The 17,830-nt window shown below is 37.7% G+C and overlaps 1 protein-coding gene across 5 annotated transcripts; it reads right to left on the bottom strand.

Moving 5' to 3' along the window:
* Nucleotides 1-3,471: 3,471 nt before the first annotated feature.
* On the bottom strand, nucleotides 3,472-12,916 carry LOC124216038 (uncharacterized). 5 transcript variants are annotated; one of them, XM_069134989.1, is made up of 5 exons: nucleotides 12,494-12,916; nucleotides 10,680-10,799; nucleotides 9,962-10,444; nucleotides 9,519-9,654; nucleotides 3,472-5,022 (listed from the first exon to the last, which is right to left on the bottom strand). In XM_069134989.1, the coding sequence occupies exons 2-5, from the start codon at nucleotides 10,714-10,716 to the stop codon at nucleotides 4,953-4,955; spliced, it is 726 nt and encodes a 241-aa protein (XP_068991090.1). In that variant the 5' UTR covers nucleotides 10,717-10,799; nucleotides 12,494-12,916; the 3' UTR covers nucleotides 3,472-4,952. The 5 variants fall into 5 exon arrangements, with proteins under 5 accessions (XP_068991090.1, XP_046476046.1, XP_068991089.1 ...); XM_046620090.2 differs by lacking the exon at nucleotides 3,472-5,022 and adding an exon at nucleotides 8,005-8,973 and having other exon boundaries at nucleotides 12,494-12,907; XM_069134988.1 differs by lacking the exons at nucleotides 3,472-5,022; nucleotides 12,494-12,916 and adding exons at nucleotides 8,005-8,973; nucleotides 12,308-12,456.
* Nucleotides 12,917-17,830: the final 4,914 nt, after the last annotated feature.

The raw sequence follows: 17,830 nt of genomic DNA, 5'->3' as shown, positions 1-17,830 counted from the left end.
ATGATCCATGCTCTTGTGTGTGTGTGAACCGAATAAAGCTCTGTGTACTCACAACACTATCAACAAGGTGCTGTATAAAAATCAACTTATTTTTGATATCAGCGGTATTCTCGTCACATCGTAAAATGAAGTAAACAACCCATCTACCAGATGTTTCGGCATCGTTGAAGCTCTCAAAGATCTTCACAGTTATTCAACAATTCACCAAGGTCAAGAAAAATCGTCTTCATCTTCACAGTGCATTGGCGAAAGCTTTCTTGTTCGCTGTTGATGATTAACTATGTCAGGTGGAAAAAATGTTGGTTCAAAAGTTTAGCATGAAGAATAATCGGTACTAGTGAAACCTACTGGCACGCACCCTGTTTCAACACCATGTCCAACAGTCCAATTATCCCATTTGGAATTGCGTCCCTCTTCATAGTTAAATGAATGAAGTGCTGGATGAAACATTTCTTCAGTTTCTCCTCGCACGCCGTCATGCACGCTGACATGTCACGGCCGTTAACAAACTCTGTGAGCAAAAAAATATGTCTGTTATGTCAACCACGCGTGTGCGAAGTTTAGGCATTCATCAAAATCCACTTTCCACTGTTCTCCTGACACATTTCGCGACGGTTGAACTAATCGCATGTCGAGAATGTCGTTAAACATCCATATATTAAAAAAAAGATAAGTATGAATATTACAGGGATAAGAAATTGGATCAACAGTGATCTTTTTTCAGAAATTCATCGACTTTTTACGGGATCTTCTTTGTCGTGGTCAGCGAAGTTCCTCAACGAAGTTATCATTCCGTCAACTACGTCAAGGACATTTTTCTCCCCTTTTTTCATGCACTTGTCACCGTACAGAAGTTCGACCGTGCACTGTGAGGAATTTTTACTTTCGTTTTCCGCTCAGTCCTCAACTATTTTCATTTTTTACAATAGAAAAATATAGTTCTAGGAACAAAATGAAAACTAGTTTTTTAGCTGTTACCGGAAAGTCTGGTATCCGTTACTATTCTTTCTCATTACGATCACCGTTACTGTATTTTCTTGTAATTGTTGCGAAAATTCAACGCTCGCGCAACGATAAATTGACGTTAAAGCCTTGTTTAACTAAAAAAGTGGAGTAAACTGAAGAAACTGATTTTGCATTGCAATTACCAAAAATGGATCGACAGTAGCGTAAAATGGTTAGACGTACCTCGTCTTCGTAATTCCAACAATATTCAAACAGTTTTTCCAACGATACCTGTTTTACTGAATTGTTATAGGTACTATGACAGATGAAATTTTTCTCAATGTGAAGTTGATCATCAAGTCGATCGCGTACTTGGGCATTTTGTACCATTCGGCTTTTACTTTCACGTCGATCACGGGTTTCAAGTTCTTGATGCACCGTTTGAGCTGGTCAGTCGTACAAGTTTCAAAACCGCGAAGCATATCTAAGCCTCCCTTCTCGTAACACCTCGCCCGAATTTCCCCACCCGGCGTCATTTTCTTGATCCTTGGATTTGGGGTAAATGATGTTCACGAACAGTACCGCGAAGGAAACCGATGTTGAAATTTCCTGCAGCTCTTCTTGTTCTCGGAGACTGCTGTTGACGATGGCGAAGCTTAAAATACCTTTCACATAAAGACGAAATCGTTTGAACATCTTTGAAAAGTTAGAAAATTCGTCTTGTCATGTCATTCCGCTAAAGACAGATGACGGCTGTTAGGCCAGTAAAAATAAACGTTTTTTGGGCTTAACCTCGCACTCAATTCCGATCCAATTTTTTTTTTTGTAATATTTGGGGTCACTGACTGAGTATAAAAACACAAAATGCTGACAGATTAAGGCTTCAGGCGCAATCTCGATAACCTATTTTGGTCGATATCTCGGAAATCATGCATTTTAGAGCAAAAGTTGTTCAGACCATTATTGTGGAGAGTAACATTTTGCATCTTTTGTTTCTTAGAAATTTTCTTGTAAAATTTACCGTCTACGTTTTATGGTTCGTTGAATGAACGAGTTTTTTTATCTCGGCCGATAACTCTTATAATATTGGAATAATGAATAAAATGCTTCCGTACATTTTTGAAGGTCAATGTATTCCCCACACCTTTTGTTCGAAACTTCTTTTTTTTAATGTCCATAATTTTTGAGCTATAAAATAACTGGAAGCCCGTATGAGTTTCGCGTGGTTGATGAGATTACGATACGTTTATCCAAGGAGAGGTTGGCACGTGTACATATTATTTCAAATATTTATTGCTTACGCAAAAAATAATAAGTTACAGAAATCATTGAATAATCTTCGTGTTTTCAAGAGATCTATGGCATAACACGTTGCAGTAAAGTGAAAAATATTACAAGAGAAATTACCCGAAACAGCAGTTAGCTAATTCATGACTAAATACTAGGGATGGGCGATCTCAAGCGAAAGATCGATTCTCAGAATCGATTCGAATTGATTTTGGAAAAACCGATTCATCCAAAAAAGCGGATACAAAAGATTGATCTTTGGAAGATTGATCGTTATTTTTACTTTTTAGTTTAACTGGAAACCGGTGTCTATATTGGAGATTAAAAATCGTGTCACACAAATGTATTACTTATTCAACAGTTTTGATATTTATCAATAGTTTGCTTTGGGTCATATTTGTTTATCACAGAAATAGTTCTCATATACATATTACACGAATCCAGCCGACTAGGTGGGAAGCTTTTTTTATTAGTTGTGATATTAGATTTATTAAGCGCTAGAAATTGGTCGATTCATTTGAATTCTCAAACCTATGTTATCCATAAAATACAGAACGCCAAAGTAGACTTTCAAAACTTTTTTTAATTGAGGATTTAAGAACCTAATCCGATCCTTGCAAACTTCGATTCCAGAAAAAATCTATTAGTAAAGTATCGATACAAAAGATCTATTTTCTCGACCCAAAAGTTCGATTCTTGAGTGGATCGATCTAGAATCGCGCATACCTACTAAATACATACATTGCCATCAATGACCCAGGTCTCACCACGTGGGAGTCGCTGCGATGAAGAGACCCACTCTATCCCGTCCCAACCTCTCAACCATGCCAGGAAAAATTAAAAGTATTACATACATCGATAGATAACCCATAACTCATAACCCCAAAACACTAATTCAAACTGCTATATACAGACAGTTTGAATTCTTTCATTGCGTTTTCATTTTCAATCAAATTTTGAAATGAGATTCGATGCGCCGAAGCATCCGGCGTTTAGATTGATACTTACAATTATACCGTCGATAAAATCATGAAATTCGGGGTAAATATTCGTTAACTAATCCTCTTTCGATTCCATATCAGTTCTAAATAAAGCGATGTCTTTGTTTATTTATTTTTTTCAATATTTAATCCAATCATATTATACAACATGTATGTAATGCACGTTAAACACGTGATCGCACGCAATTTAGGAAACGATTCGACAAAAAAAAAGAGGCGGATAACTGATAAAAATAAATCGTAGATTGAAAAAAAATTTGTTAACTAGCATTAAACTCGACACCGCTATATTTACACAAAATTAGACGATCAAACAAACTTACCTTAAGTGATGTTCGATCGTGATTATGCTAGGCGTCTTGTCCTCTAGATCAATGGCAGTAACGTCAGTTGCTCGATCCGTCACAGATTTTTAAATTAAACCAAAAATTCGCGCCTACGCCTCTAGATGGCGGTGCCACTCTCCCCAGAAGCCCCTGCGCCTTATGCCCCGACGCCATTACATTTGAAAGCCGACAAATTGCATCTTGAATAGATCAAAAGGGGCGGGAGAAACAGGGAGGGCTTGATCTATTCGGACAAGACGCCTAGCATAATCACGATCAAACATCACTTAAGGTAAGTTCGTTTGATCGTCTAATTATGCTACGTCGTCTTGTCCACTAGATCAATGGTAGTTGTTCAAAGTTTTATGCAATTTGTTTTTAAGGATAATTTGGTGCGTACAATAATAATTATAAACTTTAAGTTGACATTGACAACATCTGTCTTACAGCCATTCTTGTACTTAAGTAATTATGGATTTGGATATCTTTATATTTTTTATCAGAGGTCGATTATAGAATCGCGCAAACACCCTCAATTTTTCCGTCCAACCCGCAGCTTTTCGGATTGTTTCGATGTCTACACCCCTGCGATATGCCGCGGAGGTAACCGCGTGTCTAGTAGTGTGTGAACCGAAAGTATTTGTATCAACGCCACTTTTGGCCATCACTTCCTTTATCCACCTTCGTATAGATTGCGTTGTTGCCACACGGTGAGGTTTTTTACATGTCATCAGTAAGAAATCTTCGTTATTAGGTCGCAAACTTGCCGAACGCTTGATGTAACAGTCTAAGACCGTAGCTACACACAACTTAAGTTGTTTTTCAAAAAATGGCAGACACAATAAGGGTTGCTTTCTCCCCAGACCCGAAGTTTTTATACGATCTATGATCTTGACTTTAATATCTGTGTCAGTCTTGTCGATACAGCTTAAGCTAATTTTTGACAGCGTTTGCACTCTTTGTGCTGTCACTAACGCTAATAACATGACTAATTTCTTCCTCAAATCCTCAAACGACAGAGTGTCGTGCGGCCAAAGAGTTTTTAGATAACATAAAACTGGTTCAGGGTCCCAAATTTCGTCACAATTTGCTCATTGCGGGCGTAGCTGAGCCGCACCTCGAAAGAATCTCTTTATAGCGGGCTGTTGCCCTATATCGCCTATAACTATTAACGCTAAAGCTGATCTATACGAGTTTAACGTCCCATAAGTTTTTACGTGGGATAAAGAGACGGTTAAAAACTCGAGAACAGATGAAACTGGAGCCTGAAAAGGGTTGGCTCTCTTCTTTTGACAAAAATCCCACCAGAGACTTAATGCCTTCCGGTATTGCTTAATGGTTCCTTCGGACAACGATGCCATCACAACCGGTACGGACTCTTGAGGAACGCCTTTCATGACAAACGCTTGCCCGATAACTTCCCGACAACCAGGGAAAGCGAGGTTCGCAACGGATGGAATCGCCTGCAATTATCAATTAACAAATCATTTTCTGGATGAAAAAGGATCGGTTGGCTCACAAACAATTTCTGAAACAGGGGGTACCACGACTGTGTTGGCCAGAAAGGCACAACCAACACTCCGTTTGCTTTCTCAGCAATTATTTTTCCAATTGTTCTGAGGATGACAGCGAATGGTGGAAAAGCGTAGAAATATAAATTTGTCCACGGTATGGGAAAAGCATCTACCGCGCACGCCTCTGGGTCTCTGTGCCATGAGACGAATTTTCTGCCCTTTGCATTTACGTTCGATGCGAACAAATCTATGTCGAATTTCCCGAAGGTTGTATCTACTTAATTATATGCCCAGCTAGTTAATTCCCATTCGGTTTCGTTTTGTTTGACTCTCGATTCCTCGTCTGCGCCTTTATTGTCGCGAGAACTAATGTACGAAGCGAAAATCCACAAGTCGCGAATCTCGCACCATTGCCAGATTTCCTTTGACAAATTTGACAACTTTGGAAACTGAATGCTACCCATACGGTTTATGTACGATAACGCCGTCGTATTATCGACACGAAGCAATATTTCACACGAATGTTTATCCTTGGCAAAGCATTTGAGTCCGTAAAATACCGCTTTTAATTCGAGATAATTAATATGTTCTTTTCGCTCTTCCATGTTCCAAAACCCATGTGACCGATTTCCCTCGCACGCTACTCCCCAGCCTGTTAACGAGGCATCGTTGAAGATTTCCATCTCAAAATGGTCTTCTCTTATCGGGTTGACGCACTCTTTTATATTTCTTGTCCACCGCTCTAAGTCTGGGATTAGATTGTCCGATATTTCCATGGTTTTATCGTAATTTCCATTTGTTTTTTGCAAAGCTAAAAATTTTTCTCTTTCAAAATTCTTAATGTATAAATTCTCATATCGAACCCCGAGACTGGCAGCTACTAAAATTCCAATAAATTCGGAAAATTTCCTGATTTGACAATGACTGATGGTCTGAAACTTTCTCGCGAGATCATATATTTGATTTCTCTTGCTTTGTGGTAATCTAAGACAGAATTTTTCCGAATCAAAAAGGAAACCCAAAAATTTCACTTCTTTCGATGGTTCAAGGACACATTTTTCCATGTTTAATATAAGTCCGGCTTTTTCAATTAACTTCAGAGTCTCTTGAATATTTTTTCGCCATTCTTGTGCTGACTCTCCAAATAACAAAATGTCGTCTAGATAGAAGACAGATTCAAATCCTTTGGACCTCAATTTTTGCGCTATTGGTTTCATGAGTTTCGTAAACACGTACGGTACTGTACATAGCCCGAACGGCATACAATTAAACTCGTATAACGTGTTTTTATAAATGAATCTAAGATATTTTCTACTAGATTTGTCAACCGGAATCAAGAAATACGAATCCTTCAGGTCTATTGTCGCCATAAAAATGTCTTTTCGCAATAGTCGAATCGCTGTCTTTTTGTCCTCTATTTTAAAATGCGGTGCTGAAATAAACATATTCAATTTTTTCAGGTTAAGAATAAAGCGCATTTCACCGTTAGGTTTTGGCACGAGAAAGTATGACGAAACGAATTGTTTTTCGCACGGCTCGCATCTAGATATTGCGCCTTTTTTGAGTAATTTACCAATTTCTGCTTCACAAGCAATAATTTCTTGATTTGTTAATCTTGGCTGGCTGTATTCAACTTGTGAACCTGGTTGACTTACCAAAGGAATAACGAAACCCTGTACCGATTGTAAAATGGAGAGATCGTTGGTCAATTTTTTCCACACAGAGAAAAAATTTCGCACACGTCCTGCGATTCTCACCGGGTCTATTCCTTGTGTCGACGATTGTCCTTGTTCCGGAAGTCTTTCAGTTTCGGTCCCTTTCTCTGAGTGCCCCGGTGACTCGCTCCGGAGGAACGGCGCCAGTTTAACTTCTCCGACTGTTGTTCCCTCAAAAAATTGTTCGGTCTTGAGTAGGTTGATGCAAACCTGCGATTTCCTGCGCGCGGTGCGTTCCCGAAGTTTCGTTGATATCCAGTCGGTTTAGTCAGATCTTTAAATGATTTTTCCATGGACTTGGCCGCCTTGAGATTTTCTGCAAACTTTTCTCCAAATAGCCATGCATCACGTGGACTGTAGTTGGTGATATTTTTGACAATGGGATTTAATCCCGGAATCATGAAAGATTTTCTTGTTTTTGTGATCTCATGATGTAGGTCAGATAGAATTCTGCCTGCATCAGCCAGCTGTTCGATAAATTTTTGCGTGTCAACTTCTCGGTCGGTACTCTTTTCCGCTTTCAGTACTTCCGTTAGCGCTGCGCCAATAGCGTTGATGCCAGCTCCGAGTTGATCTTGAGCGGCGTACTGATGCGCGTCTTTCTTAATCGCCAACTGTATCAAGGCCGATTTTATTTCTGGTTGAACTTTCGGCGCTTTGGTAAAAGGACAGTTTCCAATTGTTGGATATTATCCCTGGAGATCGCGCTTTTGGTCTATCGGTAGTCCATCTTGCAATGTCTTTGTCCAGCGCTGTGCCACTGCCACATGGATGTCGGGACCCCGTTGATTGTATTTAGATGGGTCGTCTCCCAAAAGCCCCTGTGTTGCTTCGGCGAGCTCTGTTGGTAACTGCTCTTCTTTATCCTCGGCCTGTTTCATGCGCAAGTTAACATTTCGTTCGTGAAAGCTGCGGAGGCTCACCATTGGTGTGAAGCTGCCACAGACACATTAGTCCTCCAAACATTAATTAACATTATCTTTTAATTTGCTTCATTCGGAACGACTATATCATATTCACAGAAAGATTCTATTTTCTTTTATTTCTCATTCACTCCAATTACCGACTTACAATCAGAAGTCGTTGGACATGTCATATCAATTAAATCGCTATAGCGGTACTAACTTGGTAAGTTTTTGGATGAATAGAACGATAACGTAAATATCTCCCTGATAACGTATGTTTGCGGTACCAATTACATTCAGTGACACCAGGATTATTAATCACTAACACTTTTGAGAAATATTTATTGAATAAAAATAGTAATTTAGAGACACAATCGGTAATACATGATTTCTAACGCTAGTAGAAGTAGAAGTGAGGTACGCGGCGCACACCTGATCTCACGCCCGCGTTTCTCTCTCTTTTTTCACACGACACACACCTACATGGGGATTACGGAAAGAGGCATACACTCTTGTTTGTATTTCTCTTGCTCTCATACAATATAATATGTATACCGTATATTCTAGCAAATACATCCAAGAAAATCAAGCTATTCCTTGTTTATAGTGCAAACAGTGAATTGTGTAGTACTTTTTTACCAAAGTGAAAATGTCATCAACACATCGTTTATACCTATGTTTTTGGAGAGATAGCGATAGATACTGGTCTATTGACGTGGGGTCCGTGAATTGGTGATAGAGGATAGGAGTGAGTGTATCGGGATGATGATTGAAGACAATTGATGATTAACGAACAAAAGATATGCTGTATTTTTGCACACACATAAGAACCGTATCGCTAGAGGTCAGAAAGGCAATTGAGCGTTGACGCAATCGAGAGAATACATGGATGATACTAAAAATAAGAGTGTGAGTAAGTATGTATATGTTTGAGAACGATTCTAAATAGCGAGTGAAATCAGATCAAGGAGTACGATACAATACTTCGACTTGAAGCGTTACATCGCTACTTTGCCGGAACACTGTGTTGCGTGTTAGAAATATATTTTTTTTCTGAATAAGAGTTTTAAACGTTCCATGACCAGATCGCCAGGGTGATTGTAGTCGAGAAGAGAGCGCTGATGCTAATAACTGGTAATGTCTGTGAATTACTTGAATTCCTGCAGCATAAGTTTTCCAGATACACATCGAATAGACCTCTCACGAAAGTTACAGTTATTTGATGGCTCCTACAGTTTGGTATCTTTTCGATGATGCAATTGTAGGCGGATTTCAGTTCCCTATTAATTAGAAGTTAATTGTAATGGGAGATAAGAATCTACATCTTTTAAGAGAAGCATAATGGAATCGGTTCATCAAACTATTTCAAATGTCATAGCAATCATTTGATTACGTTTCTTTAACCCGAGACCTATAACTTTTCGTTGAGATTTAAAACTTCGAAAAGTTATCTTCAAATCATGAACGGTACTGCAGGTCGAAAAATAAGGTCGTACCAAAGTTTCGATTCCCTACCAAAAAAAAGGATGTGCTGGTGTACTTGCACTAGTTTTCAAAATTTGAAAAACTGTTACTTCCGTTCGATTGAAACTATGTATGCAGAGTTTCTCTCGTATTCTTATCGAAATCTTCAACCTGCATCTTTATGTAAGATAAAAACTGTGCATTGGTATTTGTATTATTGGAAGATTTCCGGTCCATATTCTCGACTTATTCAACTGTTTATGTGAAAATGAGACACTTGGTTTACTGCGAAAATGAAAGTAAGACAAGTCTAAAGACTTTCTAATCAGAGAGACGTTTTGAAGATACTGGTAATACTTACGAGCATGTTGCGTCATTCCAAACCAGAGTGAAATTGTAAGTTTCTAAAGTATTGATTCCGGTAGTCAGTGCAGGCCAACATTTGTCGGGATCGTTAATCGAATGATAACATTCACCGCCTCCATTGATACTCAAATCTGCAAATAATATGAAAATTTTAATGCACGTTAACGTAGTTTTACGGGTGATTGTTTATCGCGTGTATGCGAGTTCCAACAGTGGGAGCATATTCGACACTATCTAGGAAAACTGAGATGATATTGATGCGATATAAATAAATTTGCTCACTGTGTATCACATGGTGGTATGCCGCAGTATACTGATAAATAACGAAACACAAACTTCCGCAGGACGAAGCCGAGACTCAACCATTTAAAATGCAATTGAACGATTCGGAAAACGACGCATTCGCATGACTAGATAAACTAAATGACACATACTGACCCTTAAATATCTTGGCGTCATTCTCGCAGACGAATTTGAGCGTGGATGTTGAAAATTTACCGATTATCTCGATAGTTTTGAGTTGTTGCGAATCCACGCAATGCTCGAAGGACTTGGAATATTCTTTCATACATCTTTCGAGAGTTATTCTGCTTGGACAATAACTTCTTACGTAGTACTCAATAGCAGTATCCAGGTGGGAACTGCCTTTGTACGTTTCGCGGGCGGTATTCATATTCGACTTCAATACATCGTTGATACATTTTTTGGCGTTTTCTAGGCTGCTCGTTGCTTCTTCTTCCTTCCAGGTTTGACCATTCGTCGAGCACGCTTCCTTCGTAAAGTTTTTGATTAGTCCCAGGTCTTTGATCATGCTTTCATTAGTCACCATCATAACCACATCTCTCACGACCTGTAGTGCATTTCTATATACGATACTCGCCGCTGAATCATTTCTTTGTCCGAAGGTCAGGCACAAAATCCCTGGAACAGTAGGGAAAGGTTGATATTTCTTCTTGGACACTTCTGTAACTGCGTTACGTTCCAAAACGTTACCAGCCATTCTGGTTGCAATTCAGTCAATGGTTTCGGCATTTTTTCCTGTGTTATTATATTTTGGAAACGTTCCACAATGACAAGGTCAAAACGTTGTTCGTGGATCGAATCAGGAATCAAATAATATTTCTAAAACGTATAATTATTCGGTGCACTGACTTACCAGTGAAAAGAAAAGTTGTCAGGACGTTGATCCTCATCTTGGCGTATCGTAGGTATCAGTAATCGGCAGCGAGCTTCCACTTGCAAATGTTTTCGGTGTAACGCATGTATTATTCAACGGCTGTAGATATGAAGACTAACTTTACTTTTAGTGGTAATACGAAACCCTAATCACGTATTGTACAATCATAATTTTCAGTGTATATGACATCATTTCTCGTGTATAATGACTCGGCGTTATTTAAATTTTCCCGTACGCGCAGAGAATTCCTCATTGCACATTCCGAAGTTAGAGAAGAATACAACTTCGAAATTTTCTGGTGAGTTGAAAAATTAACGACGGAGCCAGGAATCGGACCTGGTATCTAGAGATGCTTTACCGGAGACTCACTCCACTAGACCACCTAGCCGCCCTGACTACAGTGTCAACTCACCTGAAAATTTCGAAATTGTACTCTTCTCTAGCAAATTTTTCTCGCTATAAATATGATATGTTGTATTTCATATCAGCAAAAATAAACGGCCCGCCGTTCAAAAGTGGCTAAGGACGTTGTATGCAAAACACCCTTTTCGACAGATTTTGTTAAAATCTTGCTCGAGTTTTAATTGTAATATTTCCAAATTTCTTGCCAAATTTCAATACGATTGACCACGTGGTTTAGGAATAAATCGAATTTGAAAATCCGAAAATTAACACAGGGCTTATGGGAAAATCCGCAAAATACGTGACAAAATTCACGTTTGCATATGTAATTGAAAAACGGGTGGATAGAAATGCTTGAAAAACTAGTATCATCTTATTCAATAAATTTTGGATCCATTAGAATTTTTTAATATTTTTCCACCACGTCGTTATCTCGTAATTAATTCCGAAAGTAGGGAAAGTTCGTGAAGATTGCATGAGGACAATATGTTTTCTTTTTGCCTTCACGCAATGTGACCACTGCTTTCAAATTCCGATGCAGCTTTTTTTTCGCACAAATCGGTCTTTATAGCGGGTTCTTTCCATTTTTCATTTTTTTTTATTCGTCCAACAACAACTTTCGAAAATTCAACACTATTGGTAAATCACTTGTCAGTCGTTTCAAGCTCGGGTGGCCTATATAATAGGTTAGGTTCATGCGACGCTGCCACGACCGAATTTTCGTGTCGTGCGTTAGTATTGTCCCCCGCGTTCTCTATCCGTGACAGGACTCTACAGCTGTAGTGGGTACAGATGCGGCGATAAATATCGTTCTTGATGCCAAAAACATGAACGATTTCGACTATTTTTTTCGCTTTTCGGATCAAAAATTTATTTTTTACTATTCTTATCGTGAATATTTCGCAATTCTAACGGCGTCTCAATTCAATTTTCAATAAACAAATATTGCATTCACTATTTCTTATAAAAGACGACGTCACAAACTTTTTGCTCGGATTTCGCATACAACGTCCTTAATAGCCACATACAGCACATGTGTGCACATGTCAACAAGCTTCACACACAAGTCAAAAATGTGTCTCTTCGCGACAAATCTCGAATGTAAATTCCGAAGTTACACGTCAATTCTACGTCATCACGATCTGGTTTCAATATGTGGAAAGGATAACCAGATGACAATTTTTTCCTATCACTTTCCAACTTGCCACGGGTGTTAATAATCACATCTATCACAGAACCATGTCATAACACGTTCACTCTAAATTTTTCGTTTTATTTTCGACCGTAGGTGTTGTATTATGTTGTTGAAACATGCACAAATGCCTGATTTTGCTGCTATTTATGATCAACTGGAAACTGTGGGCAACCCTTTTTATAATCGCTGCGCTTACGTAGTTTGCTGACGCTGGGAGTGGACGGGCAAAGCGATCTGTCGCCACTCCAATCCGAACAAATTCTGGCGCCTGGCGGGCGGCGCGCCAATATAAGCCCAAACGGTTCGACATGCCGCGATCCAACACGTGGACAATAGGTCGTAAACAAATCGGAAATTAAAACGTATAGGTATTTCATTCATGAGGCTGAAGTTAATAACGTTAGCGTAACGAAACACTGGAGGGTAAAATTACTATTTTGAAATTTTGTAGTGACTTTGAAGTGGCTAAGTTTTGAAAATATGATTTTCTTGCTTTGTCTCATTATGACTTGGTCCATTTCAGAGATTCATAGATTCCTAAAATAGCGAAATAACTGACTTTGCGAAACGTGAATCATTACAATAACGTTACTTATAAATTCAGTTACTTAACCAGGCTTACTACTCGCTACCTTACGAATGAGAGACGACACAAATGATTTTACCGACAACATGGAATGTTAATTAAGGACCCCCCGTTTTTGAGATGGTTTTTTTAAATTTAATTATTAACTTGGAATCCTTTCTATGTAAATTTCACCGCGCATAAAAGGTCTTGACAGTATTTACATTTCTGACTAGGGCCCCCCTTAGGCCCGTAACGTCATGAATTGAATTCCTGACTTATTCATCGATTTAAACGTCGAGAACTATTCACACGCACCGAGATAAGGTCGAGAAAACATTCAGCGTTATTAATTACAGACTAATTTTAATTTTACAATATCGTGTTTATACGCGTTGTATTAGCGATAGTATAAAATGCGCTGTTCCTTTATCTCCTATAACAATTCAGCTTCTCACACTGTGCGGTGTACAACAGCTACTTTTATTCCACTTTGTGGTTCATCTCCTTGAGTCAACGGAAATTTAGTCAACAATATTCCAACGTCACGTCCCTTTACAGCAATAGCGTAACAATTGTAAGTATCAATTATTCATTACTGCATTACGTGTATTGTAACGGACCCACTCAAAGTTGACCTCTGAGCTTTACATATATCAGTGCTTACATACAAGCGGTACAAGGACAGTCGAGAAAGACCGAACACAGCCGAAGACGTGAATCGCTTCTTGACACGCCTTACTTTAAAGTGTTTAATGGCAGTTAAAAAATAACACGTATCGCTTAGTTTTTAGTCTACTATGACATATTACCAAAAAAAGTCAAATCGGAGAGATCGGCTTAAAACCCCTTGTCTATGAAAAGGCAGTTCTGGCAACCCCCGAGTACGCGAAACGCCAGATGTATCAGGGTGTTCTTGATTTCAGTACTTTTTTATAGAGTGTTCAATTTCCTATAAGAATTTGTATTTAGATAGTTGATAAGTCAAGCCGTTTGCGAGATGGAAAAAAAAAATTCAAAAATTTTTCAATTTTTTTTTACAGTTATTTAAATGGGAAATTGAAAAAATCAATATTAAAAGCTCTTATTTGCCTGTGATATTCTATTTGAAATGCTGTACTGAAATTTTGATGCGCGTTTGAAGAAAAGAATTTTTGTTCTTGGAACACCCTAATTGCTTCCCTTTCGACTAAATGTGGTTCTCCCCTTTTTCATGCCAAGAACAACAAATTATTATATTTTCTATAGTTTTTTGACTTTTGTCTGAATGAAGTAAGACTAAAGCTATCGATAGCATTTTTTTTAATAAACTTTAGATATTGAAAATCAAATTTCTCACCTAAAATTGCTTCTCTTAATCGTATATAAAAATATTGATAAAATAAAAAACTAGAGTCAATTTGGAAAAACTACGCATACTCCTACGATCGTTGACATCAAACCTTTCAAAGACCATTCAAATATCAATGGCAACAAAACCACTATTGACCGGTGTAATGCATCATTGAATTGATTATATCAACATCAAATTGAGCAATATCATCCGCGAAGAAAAACATTCGAAATGTAAAAGAACCCGGAAAGTATAATAACCAAAGTTATCCCGTGTAATTGAATTCCATGGAGAATTTACAGCCAACCTTTGTCGCGAGGCCATCGTATACATAAAAAAAAAAAAAAAAAAATGCCAAACACCAACAACGTACATGCATCTGTGCGTGGTGAAGTCGCAAAGACTGCGGTTTCCTGTATAGTGCTGATATCAGAATGTCGCAATTCCAAGAACTAAGATAAGGTATTTGGTCGGCACGGTTAATTTCCACACTTTAATGTAAATATTATCAACTCGTTACTCAATCCAAGTGCGTTTGGGACAAAAATACTCGATTCAACGATGCCCTTTCCTAAGGCGCATTACATAATCAGTTTTCCGTGAGGTTGACGCTCTAAAAATATCTTCAGAAACTTCAGTAGAAAAACGATCCGCACGCTTCCAACCCGGTGAAAAAATATTGTATTCTATTTCTATTGTATTTCTTCGCCGCTCCATTTAGGGACTTCCAATAAAGTGTCAAACATCATTATTTATCAAAAGATCTCAGAAATTATTTATTCCGGGTTTCACTCTGATTGTAGCAGTTTTTTCGTCAAAATTAGCATCGTATTTGGTGTAGTTTGTTGTCTGCACAATGCTGGAGATGAAAGAAAAAATGGGCAAATCAATTAGTCGAAATATAAAAATGAGTTGACGGAAATCCTCGAAAAAAAAGAACACGTTTTTCTCCTTGTTGGTTTTTTTTTTTTCTCTTTTTCCTGCGGTACATCGAACGACAAGAACCAGGATTAAAACTAAATTCTGTATCGACTTACCAATGCAGATCAGAAGGGGTATGAAAATCGTGTGGATTCCCATGCTGGCGGTAAGAGAACCGGTGAAAAATAGAGGGAAATTAAAAACAATGAAAATCAGACACGCCCCGCAACAAATTTCAGATCACGTTACTGCGAAAATGTATTTTAAAATAAATACTGGAATGAGGTTTAAGCCGGTTTCAGAACCATGCTCCCACTAAAGGCGCGTGTTCAACATACAAGGGGCATTCCTAGCCAATTAGACCTGGGTTTGACCCTTGCGATCTCTTCGGTTTGGGGCCGTGATTTTCTATACGATTATTTAGACTTTTGGAAGTATTCCGTTGCTGTTGTTGTTGTTGTTTTTTAATGGATTTTAATTATTTAAAATTATTAACCCTTACTTGCCGCACTTTTGTAGAATCACGTACATCACAGCGAGAAAATATTTTTATGAAGTGTTATAAACTACTGAAGATTTTTACTTGAAATTTTTTTTTTGTAACGTATTGAAAGTTTACTTCAAAGGATCATGTGATTAGTACAGGCAGAAATTAAATTTAAGTTTACTAAAAAAAAAAAAAAAAAATGCAATAGAAAGAAAAAAGAAAATAAACTATTTTTACAAAAAATGCAGAATTATTTCACTTTTTGACATTAAGGACTCAAATTTTAGTCGATCCGTTCAGGTACTTAAAATGAAGGGAAGAAAACCTGAAGTGGTCTACACCCCTAGATGTCAAGTAAGGGTTAAAAACGAACATATTGATCGACACAATTTAAAAATGTAAAATAATTCGAAAAAATCATGTGTCGGGTGTTTAAATTTTTCGGCTTTGAACCAGAGCGGGTTGATGCTCTTTTCTCATTTTTTACTAGCCTGTTTAGAAAAAGACATTGAAAAAAATTTGACGAAAGAGTTAGCTTACTATCGGCAGTTTCATCAAATATTTTCACATGTAACACCGGCCTTCTAAGAATCACTGCCAAAGTACTCTTTCGTTGCTTGTTATTTTTTATTTTTCAATTTTCAAACTTTACATTAACATATTAACATTGATTTACCTTATATATGTGATAATTTAATTCTTTGACATTCTGTGTCTCTTCAATCATCACATAATATGAAATCTTTTCGTAAGTGTTACCTCGCCTGACCTGAAATATAAAACGCTGAAGCCAAATTAAACGTTATATTATTCCTAATTGTATGGAATCATTGTTTGTATTTCGTACTCTTTCAATGTGGTATTATTGACAGCTGAGGTTATTTATCCAACATTTTAATAGATTAAAAATGAAGAAATTAAAACAACCAAAGCTAGTCACTCGTGAACACACCACATGGTATTTCAATCTATAGGAAGAGCAAACCTAGGATGCTGCAACTGACCGATCTAATCTTGCACTCATTGAATTTATTGTACTGTTTCCTGAAATCGTCTTCTCTTCTGTTTCCTTATTGTTAGAGCATCTTGAGCTTCTCAGCTTGTAAAAACAACAAGGTCAATCGTTCAGCTCACGATTTCAGGGTAAACGGCACGCGTTTGCATGTAAAGATTGAGGAACGAATCGGTCCTCTGTAAATGTGAACTATGACATTTGCAGTCCATTTTAATTACGTCTTGCGTGCTAACAGACCGCACAAAAAAGCGAATTACACACTAAACGTGGGCACATATATGATGTATTGAATGTGCGAATACTCGCAATCAACGATTCGTTAGGTCTACCGGCACTTGACATTCCTCATTGATCGACGGTCCGTATAATTTTTAATACGATCGTCGCCGCCCGGCTAGCGGCACTTTCATTTTTTCGAAATTTCTCACGACGTCATGATATTCGATCTCCGTGCTATTAATGCGGAAGACATTCAGAACATCAGGATTGAAAATCAAAGTAACAAAGTTATCATCGTTGAGCCCCAAGATTACTGTGAAGAAAACTCATTTTCATAACAGCGCAATTATAAACAAACCATCGCACCCGGGTTGAAAATTGTTGCTGTGAGTAGTACCTAAGTATATTTTACAGGTACTGTTTTCCATTCGTTGTACAAAATGCTGTCCTAAGATCTGAACAATTCGATTTTGTTTCTGTTAGTACAAGTATACAAATAATATTCTGGTTCTGGCAAACAGCGTCCTTTTTTGGTTTTGTGTGAGGCTGGTACATTCTCGAACTTTCTCGCTGGTGAATAATCTCGTTGCATTTCCGCGGTCACGATGCGCTGAATTCTAGTCGTAGTTTACTTCTTAAATATTCTTACTATCCTGTTCGTTACAAAGTCTATATATTAAGATTGTCACATCAGTTACTTGTCGTTTTGTTAGTTTTATAGCGTGTAAATACATAAAATTGCATATGTATTATAATTGATTACTGTCATTATTCACCTGGAGTACAATAGTGATTGTTTATGAGACATAGTTATTATTTGCTTAACATTATTAGGATCGCGCTGTTGTGAATATTCTTAGGTGTTTGTGTTATCTTAGTAGATTTAGGCTATTTAACAATTTGATAATTTGTAGTTTTAGAGCAGGTTTACATGTGTGCTTTCGTATATAATTCTCTTCTGTAATTATTAATTCTTATATTGATATAAATCGG

Source organism: Neodiprion pinetum, chromosome 4 (genome assembly GCF_021155775.2).
Source record: "Neodiprion pinetum isolate iyNeoPine1 chromosome 4, iyNeoPine1.2, whole genome shotgun sequence".
NCBI lineage: Eukaryota > Metazoa > Arthropoda > Insecta > Hymenoptera > Diprionidae > Neodiprion > Neodiprion pinetum.
Note: the sequence above shows the minus strand (reverse complement) of the source record. Positions and strands in the feature narration are given on the sequence as shown.